The sequence below is a fragment of the Bombus pyrosoma genome, linkage group LG6, assembly GCF_014825855.1.
Source record: "Bombus pyrosoma isolate SC7728 linkage group LG6, ASM1482585v1, whole genome shotgun sequence".
NCBI lineage: Eukaryota > Metazoa > Arthropoda > Insecta > Hymenoptera > Apidae > Bombus > Bombus pyrosoma.
This window is the reverse complement of record NC_057775.1, coordinates 7430531-7448505: the sequence shown is the minus strand read 5'-3', so window position 1 is coordinate 7448505 and position 17975 is coordinate 7430531. Positions and strand designations below refer to the sequence as shown.

Sequence of the window (17975 nt, the reverse complement as noted above, 5' to 3'; positions counted from 1 at the left end):
AAGTATTCTTCGCACCGATTTGGTCGGCTTTTTTCAACGGCCTCGAAGACTTCGAGAGAAAGAGCGACAGATCGAGAAAGACAAAGAGAGGGTGAGCACGTTTTCTAGATGTTGTACTATTGGAACGCTCTGCAAGGGATGTAAAAGCATCGATCCGCTAAAAAGCACTATAAGGGTAACGTCGTGAGTTCAGGATGTTCCCCACTTTTCTATGCTCAGTTTTTAGCAGATAATGTTGAACAGTTTTGAACTTTCTGCGCTCGTGTCAAAACACGATAAAACACCTGCGGAATTTTCACGTAAAGACTTACGTCGCTTAGATTTTAATGTTGAATTTATAGCAGCACATGTTGATAATTGTAATATGTAATGCTTCTATGTCGAACGAATGCTTTCACAAAAGCTTGAAGTTGGAATTATGATCGACATATTATATCGTATACTCTAAATATAAATGTCCCGTTTTTTAGAACGAAATACCATAAAAATGTCAAGCTTTGATCTTACGAATTATTTAAAATTTTCATTACAGAAACATAGAGTGTCACAATTTGCCATTGCGATTATTTCTAATGTAAAATCTGCCTTTAGGAAATATCTTGAGGCTTTTGTATATTTAATCAAGCTTCCTTCGAGAAAGGAAATCGATCTACAAATATTTATAATTCTATATAAATTCGCACAGAAATTTCCGGTCGTTTCTCTGGCCAAGATTCATGAATAATAGGACATTGCTGAGAAATTGACAGCCGTGAGATTTCCACGCCGTTGTGTCTTACGTTTTCCCACTAAACGTAGACTGGTCGATTCTGTTTGGCAACGTGACGAACACGGGGAACATCCGACACCCATGAGCAGGGATCGGAGTATCCTAGCTCTATCCTAATTATACTCGGTTTACATGACCATTGTAGCATCTCATATCCGCGAGTAACCTACACGTGACCCATATACATACATACATCGCGATTGTACCGCACGTTTCGATCGCTACTGGCGCTCACGTTTGGCAATGCTCGCGACGAGTGTGTACAAATACAAATTATTATGCAGATATGCGTATTTGGAACGTTCACCCTAGCCGCTAAAGAGAGAAAGAGAAAGAAAGGAAGAAAGAAAGAAAGAAAGAAAGAAAGAAAGAAAGAAAGAAAGGAAGAAAGAAAGAAAGAAAGAAAGTGAGTGAGAGAGAGAGAGAGAGAGCACGACTCGTCTAGATTTGCTACGAACGTTGCTTTCCTCAGTATCACAGAACATGTTTTTCCAAAGAGAGAGATAGAGATAGAGTAGATGAAGAAGAAGAAAAAGAAGCAAGGCAAAGGAAGAGACAGTGATAGAAGAAAGAGAAAGAAAGAAAGAAAGAAAAAGAGACAGACAGGTTGGGCCACACTTACGTGAAAGAAAATAGCGCGGAAATGAGGATAAAATGCAGCACAGTTCATGTGAAAAGAAAACAAATTATCAGAGGTTATAGTTCAGATGCACGGGCGAGCCATCGCTGGATAACGCTCGTGGATGTATGTATTTATCTTGATTATCTTAAATTTTACAATGACGCGTATCTTACCATCTAATATATCGTTCTAACTAAACGTAATAGCGAATTTTTCGTGTTTTATCATTCCTGTGGAAACGCTGGATGTTTCCAATCGTCGCGCGGAATGAAATTGCCGCGCCTTGACGCCACGTCAATATGGCACGACTTTGAGCGAGCTGGATCCTTGGTTAATGCCAACTTGATCGCGTCGACGTCGGCGCTTCCCTCAACGCGGACCTTTCTTTTAAAATACCGTCGCCCGATAAAACGTCTCGCGAACTGCTACTTTTTTTTTCCTTTATCTTTTTCCTACTTTTTTCTTCCTACAATCGCTCGTCGAGATTGAAATGTCATTCTGCTTGAAATTAGTTTCTTGCTGTGACGTAGCTCGTTTAAACGATCAGACGTTTGATTATTTTTTAGACTGATGAAAATACGAAGGTGTTCCCTTCTTACAGTAGATTGTAAAACCGACAGTAAAAGTGAATTTTTGCTTAAGTCATCGCTTCCAAGGACTTTGATACTTGTATCGATAAATTTAATCGACCGAATAACACGCGTCTCTAATGAATCCTCTGTAAAAATGTTGACTCTTTTACTATGTTAACTTTACTCGTTATCTATATCAAAATGATCGATAAAATAACGCGGCGACGACAAGAAATGCCTCTTGAAAGTTTCATTGTCTTAAGTAATCAATTTTTCGTATCTTCAGTAGCCTGAAAAATAACAAAATTTGGACAGATTGATTCTTAATGCGTGGAAAATATCTTATCACTGTTGTTTAGTTGAGGTTGTAGAAAAAATACTTGTCTTCTGGTGAACATAAATCCAATATTAGCCAAGTTTGAGATGGCGGGCAAGAATCTCGTATACGTGTACGGTAAATATAATTTGCTTTCAAGTCGCACGAATTACGATCACCTTGAAAATTTCCTTTCCAAATGAAGAAACTTGTCTACTGGGCTGTCAGCCATAGGAATTTCAAAATAATTTGCAAGACTCGCGTGTTTCGGAAATTTCGTACTTCGTTGCAAATTTTATAAAATGCTTGATCTGGCTTATAGATCTTGAGAATTTTGGAATTTCTTAATTTCGAATATCGAACTAAATAAAGACAAACGCAAACAAAATTTCATCGATAATTTTACCTTTTAATCCGTCTTTGTTCTCCATATCATTAACTATCTCTTCCTAATCTTTCGGAATATGTAACTTCCCAAAGATCTTCCAAGCTTTTTAATTCTAACGTAAGCTCAATTTCATGTTACCTGAGAACCCATTATTCATTAATTTATTTATCTGCAAGAAAACATACTGTGCCACCGTCGCAAACTTTTCCAACAACCTCTACAATCTCTTCAGACTTTAAGAAACAATCTGCACGTTTAAACAGACCGTACTCTGCACTTATTCGGTATCTTCGCGGTATCTGGTCGTCGCGACCTTCGATAAAACATCGCGGTTGTCTATCTTTCTCACGCGATCTTCCAATCAATGCTGATGGAACCTCGATGTTTTACGACGCTTGGTGAAATCGACACGGTCGTGTTTCATCGCGTTCCGCACAGCTATCTCACGAACATCCATGCGAAAATTGACTATCAAGATTCCTCTAACGAGCTTCGTTCGCGGATATTAAAATTCTCGACCGGAGGAAACGTCTCTTTAATTTCACTTCACTTCCTCATCTCTTGACGTTTCGCGCGGAAAACGTTCTTCACCCTCGTTCCAACACAGATCTAAACATCCCAGGAACGCGAAACGTCGATTCTCTGGATTTTCTCGATCGCGATACTAATCGACGTTTCATCCCGATAATAACTTTTCTTTACGTGTATCGCGATGAAAAATGTTCGATTATGGTGCTGTTATATTGATATTCCTACGTTCGATCTTAAAATTTTCAACATTAAATTCATTGGAAGTTTCATTTTAATTGTTTAATTTAAATATCAAATAAGGCTGTCGTTGTCTTTAATTTTGTCGATAAACTGGTTGAAGAGGGCGCGCGATTGTTTTTCACGCGAGCAATGATTCGTTGAGAAATTATTCGTCGCTGTATAGCGATTGCAGATTGTTGACGAATCGTTAAATAGGCAACGCGAAAGATGACGATGATGCCTGAAAGGAGAATGGTTAAAGGACGAATTCTTACCAGCTCCTCGTCGTTTAACGTGGCTCTGGGCACCGCCGACGTCAGACCAGCCGCGTTCCTCTTGGTCGCCGCCATTGTCTGAGAAAAGATAGAAATTAATGCTCATCTGATTTGAGAACAATATCTTCCGGTCTTTTTCTTTTCTATTGTGTAGACAGAGATAAAGAACAGGAAGAGGGTAATTGAATGGTGAAATATGACGAAGTGGAAAGAAGATAACGAAAAGAACTATGAGAACGAACGAGAAGAGAAATCGGTGAAAAACTGAATAAATCGAAGACTCACAAAATGTACGAATCATCGGAAAGACAGAAAAATTTTACAACGATAGTATTACAAAAAAAAATATATATATATATATATCAGTTTTATTACGAATGAATTTTATTCGAAAACAATTACGAAGTTATTGAAAAAAGAGAAGACAATGACAAATTGACGAAATAAATGATGGAAACGTGACGCTGAAAATTACATTTTAACATAGATCATTCGGTTGATATTCAAAAACGTGGAACATAAATTTCACGCGTTGAGAAGTGTCGCGTATAAGAAACTGCGATTTCGAGTAAAGAAAAAGATTTATGAAGGATGTATCATGCCAAATATATTTGTGACATTTGCGTTCTTATTTACAAATGTTATTTACAGTCACGATAAGATGTGTTTTATTTACATTGGCTTATTTCGAAGCCGTGCTCCGAGCATTTTATCGTGGCCAGAGAACAAACTTCTTGATCCTTTATCTAACAATATTACATTACATCAACAATAAACATTATTGCTCAAAGGTAAGGTCCGTTTGGAAAATTAATAAAGCAAGACAAAGACATTTCAAGTATAACAAGATCAAATATGAAGAAGAACGATATGAAAAGATTCGCTATCCCGGAACAAACCAGCTGATTCTAAAATTGATTCATAAAAACGTTCGATACGCTCTAATTAAAAATAATAAATATTTATGCAATTGAAAGAGCTAATATTTAACGATCGCTGTATTTGCAAAACAAACTTGATACATCGGCACAAATATTTGAAACAGGATCGAGAAGCTCTCTGTTTGAAAACGAATTGGTAATCGTTATTAAAAAGAAAAAAAAAAAAGAAAGAAATACGAAAAGAGAAAAAAGAGACACGTATTATCGTTCGTAAAAGACACAGAGAAAAAGTAGCTGAATGAAATCGGTGCTAGAAATGAAATACGAAAACCGGGAAAAAGAAGAGTATGTAAAATTAATGAAACAAAGATGGAGGAAGAGAAAGGAAGTAAGAAAGGGCAAGATCAAACAATGCAGAGAGAAGAAGAAAAGTAAAAAGAAAAAGAAACATAATGAGATGCGATGCAATAAAATAAACGACGAATGAAAAGTGGAATATAATATGTAAGAAAAGAATAAAACAAAGGTGAGTAAAATAGAGTAATGAAAAGTGATATAAATGAGTGTAGGGGTGACAGTGAGAGGCAGAGCGAGATAGAGCTGGTGAATCTCTACGGAGAGAATCTAATCCAATTAGTTTATGACGTCTGGTTGGTGTGGCGCGTGGTAGGATTTGCGGTTGGCTAGATTTCAATTAAGATATTGTCCACGGGGCCCCGTGCTCATTGCATGCGCTACTGTCTTGTCTCCGTGGATAGACGACTAATACGGAGCGTCTAATTTCGCGCGTCACCTACATTCGCTGTCGACTCTATTGGCTTTTCTACTCTCTCAAAAGCGTGTTCGTGGTGTGTATATATATATATATTTACAAGCGTTCACGCACGGTGCACCGTGGCTTCGTCTACGTTTTCACCTTTCTTCGTACGTGTACGTACTACACACATGTCGAGTTATACACGTTCGATGGAAATTATGTGCGATCGCCACAATCCTGTTATCGTACACAGGATCTCCTTACTTCGATTAGTATATTTCTGCAAATATTCGTAGTATTGCACATATTCGTCTATTTGGGCATATCCTTTGCAATTGTCCATCTTCTTTTTCCTACCTTTCTTTTCTTTTTTTCTTTACATTTTACAGGATGTACGACAAACTGTCCTTTGCTGTCCCTTTCTCGCTTTTTAAACCAAAAGACACATCGTTTGGAAGAAAGAGAAAATCAGAGAGAAAGGAAGAGCAGGAGGAATGACACGTAGGTTAATTTATTTGCTAACGTAATCGCGATACGGCCTTCAGAACGTCAAATCTAGAGTTACTCGTCTAACTATGCTATACAAACGTGTCGTATTCTGCACCTCTACTAACTATCGTATATTTCGTCTACTCGTTCATGCGCATCATCGTGATCAACATTCTTACGCATGCGGGTACACTCAGAAGATTGAAGTACCAAATAAGATCACGATCGAATGCCTGCAATACATCGCGAATGACTAAATCCTTCCATTTCGTCTTCGCGTTACTTCTTCTTGACACAATAACGATACTGAACCAAAGGAATAAAAAAGAAATCATGGAAACATCGTAGCTGTAAAACTTGGAAGCATTATGAAAATTGGAAAAATTTAGTCTTCCGAGTGTGATCACAGTCACAGATCGGTTCAAGTAACGCGACAGCAGAACAGATCGGAATACGGAGGCGACAATTAGCAAAAAAGTGGCGAACGATTAAAAAGTGGTTGCGAGCAACATTTCCTTTCAAGTACAGGAAGCACGTTGGTCGCTTCCCTCAATTACCGGCATATCTCGTTTTTCGTACAGCAACGAGATGGTTGGGTGAACGTCGCGTCGGTCCCCGGATAATTATATCGTGACACGCGAGACCAGCCCGCAAGCTCGTAACGTTACTTAAAAAGAAAAAGAGAAAAAAGAAAAATCCTTCGCTTGTATATAGAAAATCCTTGGGTAGTGGCGAGTTACGAAGTAATTAAGCTGGTTATCGCGTCAGAAGGGCGGAGATCGCGGGTTGGAAACGTTGCTCGCGCGATTGCGATGTACGGAAGATGAAATAATCAGTGGAATCACGGAACCGAAAGAGTAAACAAAGCGAGATAATCGAAAAGCGTGAGACATAGAAAGCACACGCGCGCGTGCGTGCATATCGAAGCGAGTGCGAGCAAGCGGAAAAGAAAAATTCTGCGAAAATGGAAAGAATGAAAAAGAAAGAAAAAGAAGAAAGAAAGAAAGAAAGAAGTAGAATAATACTTATCCATAAAAGCTGAAGCATGCGCTACATACGGCGAAAACAAGCCTTTTTATTTAAACTTCGTTAAGGAGGCATTTAATTAGTACCTTCAAGACCTGGAGGTAGAGTTTTTGAGATTTTTTGAGAGGTTTTTTTCAGTGAGTGGTTTTGTTTTTTTCAGGTGTTCAGGTGGATACAACAACGGGCGCCACAGAGAACAAACAAAGAAAAATGGCATTATATGCCGGTTAGTAAGTGTTATCAGTTGCATCTTTTTTGGTTTGATTTCTTTTTGTTTTTTTTTTTTTTTTTTCTTTCTAGTGTCTCATACATTACGGATAACAGATACATTTAGAGATTAGAGACACGGGAGGCATGAAACGGCGCTTCGATCTTTCAACAAGACAGGTAATAATCTTCCAAACTTAAGCATCTAATGGATAATCGAAGCTTCATATTATTTTTTATCCTACTTTCGTTTTTCACAGAAGAGTCTACGATATCGAACTTTATATTGCAAACGTAATCGAATTCCAAGTTCAATTGCTTTGCTTCAGAATATTATTCCTTCTCGTTGAACGCGAGAACCTAAAATTGCTGGATCGAAGTGGCGCAGTTGCATATTCCATTCCAATAACCCCTTAATGCTCCCTTCAATGTATTTAATATAATTATACCGTGAATTGCGTTTAAACAACAACAACGCGAACGTCGAACTGCGCCAAAACAAGCGAGGCCCTCTGTACGCCCTCGAGATCCCGCAAACTTTCGTAGGTTCTCCATCGATCGCCTGGGGCTCTCGTTTCCGGTTCAACTAGATGGGACAATGCACTTCTTGGACGCGGGGTTCCAAGGAGCAAGGTCACGGTACACAACAATCAAGAGAAAAAAATTGTTGACATCGAACATACATAGGGGTCACAGACAGACGGGTCGAGATTTCTAAAGGGGTTTGAAGATTCGAGGCGATTCGAGGAGCCGTTCTGCACGATCGTCGAAAGCATCTGAAGACGTCCATCGTGGAAATTATTTTCATGCTCCTCGAATCCCGCTCGTCGCTGGGAATATACGTAATTTCAGAGAAGTCTGTCCGTATCGATTGCACTAGACTTCACACAGAACACATACGCAATGGGTCGAGCGAAAATCGATGCTCTTCATTAGCGGGACTTTGTTCGAGGCCACGTGAAGATCGAATATCGAGAAGTCACGGTTCGAGCTGTTGGAATCGCGTTTTTTAAACGTTGGAAGTTGATAAATATCAATGTTGAAGTTTTCTTCGGTTCTTTATTCGTGCAAGGTAGACCCAAAGGAAATGCCGAATGTTAAAAGTTGGATAAATGTTAGTTTGCCGAATCTGAATATAATCGAAGTACGACGTAATTGTATTTCTCTTTGACGCCGGAGTTTTCTTAAAGCTAAATCGTCGTATACCATGAAACGCGTTAACGTAGCGCTGTCCATAATTTATACTCCGCACAGTTTTATTTTTTCTTGAATGGATCGTTACCTGTGGTTGCTAATGTGTAAAACGTTATTGACGCGCGATACACGTAGTTTTTGCGCTAAAGTAAAGAAAATAAAATGATTGAGATTTCGAAAATCGAGAGCTATCCTGGATAGCACTGGTTTAATGTTTTACTTGATGTGTATCGAGTTACATCGAAGGGTTCCATTTGCACACTCGTGTGAAGTAGCGAGGGTGTGAAAAGGGGCGAGTGAAGTAAACCGAGATGCAGGATGTGATCATTTAACAGACACAAGGGTTTTAGGTAATATCAGTAAGCTACTTTTAACGTAATCTTTCTTTCTCTTACTAGCTTTTCTCTTTGCTCGTTATATTTACTTTTGTTCTCGTCCATATGTATGTATTTGTAAGCGTAAATGTAAAATTCTTTAGAAAATGGATGGATATTATCCTGGTTTCTCACGAACGTAAAATTTTCTCTCGTTTTCTTTTTTTACTCGAGATATAAGGGTTAAATATTAATATTATCCGTGACGCATAAGTACGTGGAGCACGCAGCTGCATGGTTCGCATAATCAATTATGGATGGTGCATAACTTTTCTCAAAGACATCTTTTTTTAGAAACTTTAAGACTCGCTACTTTAATCGTATCTTCACGCTTTAAAAGAAATTTCCACTAAACGACGAATACATTTTTTTTTTTATTCAAAAAAGGAGAACTTCCCATTTTTTTAGAACATAACAGCGTTTCAGTAAAATTATGATGCTAAAAGTGCTTCCATGTTTTTGACCAGCTACGTCCGCGATTAAGAGGCTCTGATTACATGGTTTCACGAGTATAGGCTAAAATTGTATGAAAGTTTCTAATTTTAAAATTTCAATGGGTTACTAATTCCAAGAACAGGCATTTTGCAAGCACTTCAAGATTCTCGTGATAACGCCAAGAAATGCTTCGCTTGAAAGGTTTACACCCTTAAACCATGCAATTACTTCTCATCAGAATTTTTCACTATTACGAACATAGACGGCTCTAAACACACCCTTTTCTGCGTTCCATTCTGAATAAAATCCATCGTTTATCCAACGAATTTCTTCTGTTTTACATTTAGGCTTAGATAGAATTTCAACATTCTTTCATCCGCGTTATCTTTTATCCTTAGAACTCCATGTTCGTGCTTTCATCCATTCCATTGCAACAGCCTGAATGACGATATCAATCATGTCATTAAAATATAAAAGATATGGTATTACAAAGTATAAGTTTGACTAGTTTTTCGATGAGTTAAAATTTCGTTGCCTCTTAAACAAAATTATTTACGACACGTTGACACGAACACCATAGGTAGGATGATATGAATTCCGTATTATTTTTTAACGATTATTATTCTACGGTATTTCCAATATTACTGCACATAAATAAATAAGCATTTTGTTGTCATTACAAGTCAATATGAAACGTAATTGAGATTATTCCCAATTTAACATTTAAATCTCATTATTTTGTCGGCATCTCGTCGCACGATTCAATACCAATATCACATCAAGTATCATTATTTTATTTACCATTACTCATTACCATTCTTCTATTGAACATGGTAATTGATAAATTTCATCAAACCCCTTACTTTCCCCGCATCCTTTCAAAACACGTATATTCGTAATAACGAAAATTCATATGAAATATCAGCAAATAAAACAGCAGCTTCAACCACGTTGCAACGGAATATCGAAAGCTGACCTGGAGTCGCGAAGGATTAAATTTCACCGAGTTGAATACCTTTTATTCCTATGTGATTATTCAAAAAGCCAGATTATTCAGAAAGCCATATATACGAGAAAAGTAAATAACGTTGTAACGAGCCTTTTCCCCTTCCATTTTGTTTCTAATTTTCAACACGATCGGACCGCGCTGCTTTTAAGAGTTTCCGTTTAAAGTCGACGTACGAACACGCGAGCTGCGGAAGTCGCAAGGGTGAGCGTGACGTAAGCGAGCATAGCTTTCGAGCTTTTCGAAACACGACGCGTCTTCTCGAGTACGCAGATAATTGCCGTTACACGCTAGGCCGCGTACCAGATGTAAAATTCCGTTCGAGCTTTCCACGCTCGGCTTTCCTTGCGATTAACATGTTTTTTTTAGGCCATTGCGACGATATTCTAGTCCTTGAGAAATTTCCACTTTTCTTTGCCTTAAGTATGCAACATGAATCGGGTAAGTAGAAAATGCAACGATATCGAGGTTATAGCGATTCTTGAACGAGTTGCTTGGAAAGTTTCTGTGAAACTTTTCAATACAGAAACAAGCCACGACTTTTCTGTACTCGTTTTTATATGTCAATTATTTTTGTATTCATGAGAAAACAAGGTCAAGAATATCGTAAAATAAATTTCTATCGTATGTACACAAGTTTGAGGAAGCCTTGCGTGGGAAATTCGACATTTAGCTCCTTGACGAACAATCTTTTATCGCTTTATTTGAATGGCACTTCACCCACGGCGAATAAAAAGGAAATACGTTCGGCTATATATGTGGTTTTTAGTTTTAGATTGATTTCATAGAGAACTTTTTATCAGACTAATTTAAAAGCTTTCGGTTTATTTATGTTTTTTGCCGAACAATTCCTTTCCAGATCGTTTGGCAACATTTTTCTTTTTTTTTTTTACGTCTATCGAATTGAATCTACGTGGCTTTGGTTCGCAGTGTTCGGAAATTCTTTCACACGAAACAGATAAAAATTGGTATGTGGATTTTGTTTCCAACTGTTCTTATGGCCACAGCATCGGAAATTGTTTTAATCGAGCGTTTTGACCGAAAACGTTAATAGTTAAGTTTTTAAACGACACAGTTAAAAATGATACTAAACGAAAGAAAAGGAAAAAAAAAACAACACGGTGAACAAAGAACAACCGCAACTCTTTTACGGAATTCTATCGTCGAGAAATATATGTGGAGCAAATGCTTGACCATCGAAAACGTTTACTGCTGACAGTGATATCTTCCGTTGGAAAAAGTCATCTAAATTGCGTACCTCGGAATTTGCTCGGTCGCTTTAATTTCTGCTGCATTTGTTACCTGTGTTTCTGCAATGTCGGTCGAATTGAATCACGTGGTACACAAGACGAAACATAATTTGTAGTACAATTGGAAGAAAAATGGTATTTCTTACACGCGAGTGGAATATGAAATTTCATTTTCGAGAGATTTCAATATCGAAAATTGATTAAATGGAATTGAAGATATTAAAAGATTGCAGGAAGTTATATTTCTTAGTAATTTTGGCTACAGATTATGATTATATGATATTCAAAGAAGCCTATATATTACAAATTATTCTGCGAATTGTATTGCAGTATTTTCTAGACACATCGACGTTAATATTGATAGGTAACGATTTGTTTATTATATAATAAAAATATATGCCAGATAATATGCAATAAATTATCGAGTTTCACTAATATAGAGATAAAATCTCGTATCAAAAACTTTACTCTTACACCTTCAACTTTCTTTCACCGTATACTCTACCGTCTATAAATCGTAATACATTTATTGCCTGAAAATTATTTTATTAATTATAATTATTAATTGCATGTTTTGCAAGCGGAACTAAATTATATTTCTTTTTGTAGATTTTCTTCGAGCCTATACTTAAAATTAACACGTGTAGTATATATGTCTGTATTTCTCATCCTTCCATTTGCACCACAAATACGTACATCACGTGCCATCATATGTATCCCTGTTTGAAATCGTGTAAATTACAAACTAATAAAATTCTATTCAGAAACTTCGTATTTAAAAAAGAAGAAAAAATCGCGTTCATTCGATACGTCGTAAAAAAAAGAACAAATCGTTCATTTTCACAGAAATGTAGCATCAAAATGTAAATGCTGTAGCATCGAAAAATGCCTGAAAGGTCTACGACCTGCATTCAATTTCCTTGAACGCTCCTTGGAATTTTCGCTCGACCCGTTAAGAACGTAGGGTTAGTCAAAGGAGGACGGTAGTTGTAAACGAATCGCAAGTCCGGTGATACGCGAGTGTTTGCAGCCGCGTTATTGTCGCTTCTTCGTTGCGGCCGTCATATTGTTTCGCTAGAAGCGACGATACGGTCGTGAAATGGCGACGCAAAGCGTAAAAGGGGTCACACGTTGATGAAAAACGAAAACGAGAAACGCTTACGCGATGACTTCGTCTTCGTGATAAACGCGCGTTTTACGAACGCGTACCCTTTAACGACCAACACGATTCACGGACAAGTTGTTCGAGTTGTAATGACGATGGCAATCTTGAAAATGATACCCCGCGCGACGGATTTATCGCGCTGTAAAAAAAGCCGGACCGCGCGGATTTATCGGTGGAAACCGTGGCGCCAATGTAGACGTTTGACTTCGAATAATGGCAGCATTTCGGAAATATAGCTGAAACGAATAGAACGACATAAAAGATCTTCTCGCGAGGTAAGTTCCTCGGTCAGTCTAAATGGTAGTCGTTCATCGCGTTCTTGAAAATGTTAAATCACAGATAAAGATAGCGCGGACGTATGGATTTGTCAAACGAAGCAATTTAACCGAACATACCGAGCTGGCTTTTTGCCCGTTGACTTTGAGAAAACGTACTTTTGCTCAAATTCGATATCTTGAAATATTCGGTACAAAAATATTCGACTTGCGTGTAGAAAAATATCGCAACGTCAGATGACGCGTCTCGATGTATGTATAGGAGAAAATGATTTGAGAAATTTGTACAAGTTTAGAGTAAAGTAGGAATCTCTCGAGGACTGTAGAATCTTGAAACGAATCTCGAATATCGTTGATATTTACTACACTGCGCAGATATTGAACGACGTGAAAGTAATTTCAAATGCCTTCAGTGAATAATTACGTAGAAGATACAGAATGCCGTGGACAATTAATCTGAAAAATACTTTCCAGCAATTTTGTTCGTATTCAGCGACTTCCGATTAAAAATTTCGAACATCATCAAAATCTTGTTTCTTCAAAATCAACGGTTTATAAACTGTGAAATAATAGAAGTCTGTCGAAACGTCCCGATAGAAAGCCATTCTAAGTGTTGTCCAAATAAATTAGTTGCGGTTACTTCTACTTAGAATTTCCGTACAAACGTTACAGCGATTCGACGATTATTCTATCGACTCTTTAAGCTTCTACAAGCAACAGGTTACAGGAATCCTGCATGTAACGCTTGTGTCACCACTTCACAGCGAGTCGTCCAACATATGTTCCGGACAAAAACGCTATTCGACGCCCGGATCTTCGGTAGAAAGTTTAATAACGTCGAACGAACATACTCTGCAAAGCACTAGTAACGGAGTATACAAATAGCGGACAGTTTACAGACGATTTTCGAGAAATCTTCTTTATCTTAAGTTACCCTCTTAAAAAGTCAACTGTTAAATTTAAAAGATTTTCATCGTAAAGACGCTCCAACACCCTTTTCCCATGTAATTGTTATAAGAATCTCTCAATTAAGGCGCAACAAACTCGCAAGCGTTCCAACTTGGAACCCTTAAAAGTTTGTTGAAAAGACGAAGGCGACCACTCTATTAGCATTCAGGCTGGAATGGTCAGTAATTTATCGTGAAATCGTCTGTAACGCTCCTCTGGAAAAATCTTGAGTTATCGAAAAACGACGTAACAGCGAAACGCAGTACACGCAATCAGGTTGCACGACGAGGAAGAGAAGGGCCGTTTGATAATCGAGTCACTCTCGAGAAAGATACCATTCTTTCAGTCACATTTACACTGCCAGTCATAAATATTAAGACAATTTTAATATTTAATAGAAGCTTAAACATTTTATCTACTACTTTCAATATATATAATTAATCGTTGTCGTGATAAAACAAAATTTCCTTTGCGATTGTATTAGCTGATCGATCATTTCTATACTATTGCTGTTTGCACTTTTCCTAATCGTTGACTAGTAAATCTCAGTAAACATCGTTTTATTTTATCTGAGAAATTTCAGATTTTAGAAATTTAAGAAACAAGAGGCAACGACGATTACTTACGAAATCATCCGATACTAAATAAATGAAAATTTCTTACAGTTTTATAAATATAACGAGCAAATGTCCTTTTAATAGTTATGACTGACAATTTATATAAATCCTAAAATATTGTAACGCTTTTCGATAGTATCATCTCGAAAGCAAATGACTCTCGAAGGCAACACGAACGGCACAACAGATATCGATCTCGCGACAAAATAGCCTCACGTGTTCGACGTCGTCGTCTTGCAAGGATCAAGCACGCAAACAAATGAATTCAAAGGATGGCGACGTTTTCAACATGGATAACAGCAAGGTGCAACAGGAATTACCGATGGAGAAGGAGGATCGTGAGGGAGCTGAGTTTACATTTGGGATACAAGGTCGAGGTTGCGGGAAGAAATTTGCATAACGGAAGTTCTCCCTTCCTGTTTTCTTCTGCGAGAATATGGACATATTTTTAGAAGGAGCACATTTTCATTGGGTTAAGAAGCATTGGTCACGAAAAGCTTTGGTCGGTGTCTATCGTGGTCGTCGATTTATCGAATTGTTCATTATATTGAATTATTTATTACTATACGTGATCATAGCAACGACGAGTGTGTATTAAAAGCGATGTTAGTAGAATAAAGAAGAAGCTTCGTTCGATGGTGATTCTGATTATAAGAATTTTAAGAATAGGCATTGATAATATCGAATTAACGTTGATAACACGAAAAATAATTCTGAATAAGAAATCATAGAAGAACGTACACACATGCACAAATTCGTGTATTATTATTATGTAAATAATCACTGATTTATTGTGCAAAATTACGAATGTTATACTTTGTATGACCAATATTCAAAATTTTATACCTTTTCCTCCGTTTATCAAATGGAGCTGTGAAATTAATTATTTAAAATGGAGAATGAAACAATACGAACGAATGAATTCAATTACAAATTAAATTTAATTTGATTTTAGCCATTCTAAGGATACGATTGGCGAACGCGAATAATATTGTTGTTTCTTTTTTACGATTCCTTTAATCAGTAGCTTCGTTGAGACGAAGGTTGAGAGTTCAATTGAATGGCGGAAAATATCAATCGAAGAAGCGGTTCTGAATTGAAGCTACGGCAAAGATCCGGAATGAAAAGGATGAACAGAGCTAATTGAAGCATAATTAATTTGTACCGTGGAAAATGAATTGCGAAGGAGAATATTCTTTCGAATAAGAATACCCAGTAACGTTCAAAACTCATAAATACATAGGTTACCTGAGTTTTATTATTTTGAATTCCGTTTGAACGTTAAAGTTGCTTCTACCTTGATCATTTATATAAAATTTCCAAAATAAGGTATCTAAATTATACGTGTGTTCGATGCATCTCTAAAAATGCTTTAATCGAGAATTCAATTTTTTCCATAATTTATAAAACATAAGAAAACATTAAAAAAAAATAACATCAAAAACGGTCATATAATTTCGTTTATATTCAATAGAACGTTTGGTAATCAATCTCAACCGATTATCCAACTATTAACGCAAGTTGAACAAAGTATAGGCAGAGGAGACCGCAAAGGCTGAAAATAGATTCTGATTTCACTTTCCCGAGGTTTACGCTTCGTTTGCGATAAAACGGCAAAGACCGAGTTTTTAATAGGAAAACTTTATTTTAGCAATCTAATGTCGTCGATTCCAGATAGTTTCGATTTCAATGTGTATTAGAGAGAATTTAATAAACAGCATTAAGACAAATTTAATAGCACAGCCACATAGGATGTTTAAATAATTTTCTGGTTTGCAAGTGTTTTAAAGTATCTACGTCGACCACGATCTAGAACACCGACGATATTGACGACGACGCGACGTCGATGAGGACAGAGAACGAATAGAAGGACGATGACGAGACAACGGTAAACCAACAAACTGATACCGTCGTCGTACGATTGTTTATTTTCACGAGTAGGCATAGACAATTCGGACAACGTGAATACGCGTCCGTGTCTCGTATACGTGTACATATCCATATTTGCATAAACGATAGGACATTTTCCGGCTAAATTAATGGACAATTGATTACGTACCAGCTCGGAGACCAATGGCACCGACTTTCGGCGCGGCCGAATATCCGGCATGCTGTCGATATTGCTGTAGAATGGATTGTCTCCTGGATGCCTGAAAGAAAAACCATTGGAAACGTTAGGTTCGATTAAAGGATCGTTTCAACAGACGTATGCTCAGGGTCGGGTTAAAGACTTTTGTGATCTGGAACTATTAATCTAACTGTGGTCTCCTTCGTAGAGAAACAAGGTAGAGGATTAAAGATGAAACAATTTTATGTAAATATGAAATAGAATCTATTTCGTAGTAAATTACATTTAAAAGTTAGTTGTTTACTCTAAAACTTTTGTTCGTACTTGGAAAACTTTTCTCAACTGTTTGAAAAATGAGGATCATCGAACGAGGATTCCGTCGAGAAGACGAGGCTCGATATCCGATCGATACTATTCATTCAATGAATTTGAAATATTCAAGGAATTTCGGGAATATTTTTCTGCAGCAATCATGTAATTAAACCTATAAAACGTTAGAATGCCTGATAATTGGTCGGGGGCCGAATTTATGGGTACTTGGATCGTAGATTACCTATAGGATCGCGTGTAAGGAAGTATCTGATCGCAGTAATAAATCTTTTGTGAATTAGGCTGCCGTCGGATCGATATTAGATTGAAAGTAATCGAACTTTCCGATTAAATTGGGAACTTCGTCTTTGAAGATCATGCCGAGCTACTTAACCGATCAGAAAGTTTTAAGCAACCTTAACTCACCCACTTATCCGACCTTCCTCCCCCATTATCATCAGAGGACGCTTTTTCTCTTTTTATTGAAGTTCAAAATTCACTTGCCGGAAATTAATCGAATATTCCTTATCGGAGAATTTTTTAGTCGCATATCGCACAAGGGATTAATTAACACGACCAAGATAATCGAATATAATTAAGAATATCAGAGATCGAGAAGATTTCGTGTTTGATTATAAACACGAGAACCTGTACATATTTCAGATTGTACGTACAGCCGAGATTTATCGTTTCATCTAAACGATGACCCAATTCTCCGCAAGTTCGCGTTCGGTTATTCTGATTTTGTTTGCAAATTTACGAATTAACGTTAGACGGCACTGTTAGCGATTGTGTAATGCGATCCATCACTTTCAAATCATTTATTCCATTATCGTCTCTTTTTTTCACTTTTTCATCCAGGCAACACGCAACCTTCTTTCTACCAATCACTTGCACTTGAATTGCAATTAGCGTTGATGCCTTTCATAGGGAAGTCGTTTACTCGAGTTCCTTTCCTAGATAATTATCAGGATGGTAAAGTATTAACGACCATGGTCAAAACTTTAAGCTTAATGCAAGTTTACTCTACTTATTCCAGGTATTCGTTGCTTCTTAAAATTTCACAAAATCCAAGTTACAGCATTCGCTGAGAAATTAATAGTTGATAAATTTAAACGTATATTTACGCAATAAGTTGTACAAGGTTGAATATTGAATTTAATAGCTGCCATAAGTTTCGTTTTAATGATCTCAATTTCAAACTTTGATATATTTTACTGAACTTTAATTTCCTTAATACTCGAATACTGAACATGCTACTAATAATATTTATTTGTTTTGT

At 37.1% G+C, this 17975-nt stretch overlaps 1 protein-coding gene across 13 annotated transcripts in view; it reads right to left on the bottom strand.

Annotated features, from left to right (window-relative positions):
• The window catches only part of LOC122568763 (protein unc-13 homolog B), a 377765-nt gene that overhangs the window by 76742 nt on the left and 283048 nt on the right, over nt 1-17975 (bottom strand). For 10 of the 13 annotated variants that reach the window (XM_043728897.1, XM_043728898.1, XM_043728901.1 and 7 more), the window contains 3 exons: nt 16376-16466; nt 6932-6940; nt 3693-3770 (listed from right to left, as the gene is read on the bottom strand). In XM_043728897.1, the coding sequence (XP_043584832.1) occupies nt 3693-3770; nt 6932-6940; nt 16376-16466 (178 nt within the window). The remainder of the gene's footprint in view (nt 1-3692; nt 3771-6931; nt 6941-16375; nt 16467-17975) is intronic. The other 3 variants (XM_043728896.1, XM_043728893.1, XM_043728895.1) reach the window with 1 other exon arrangement.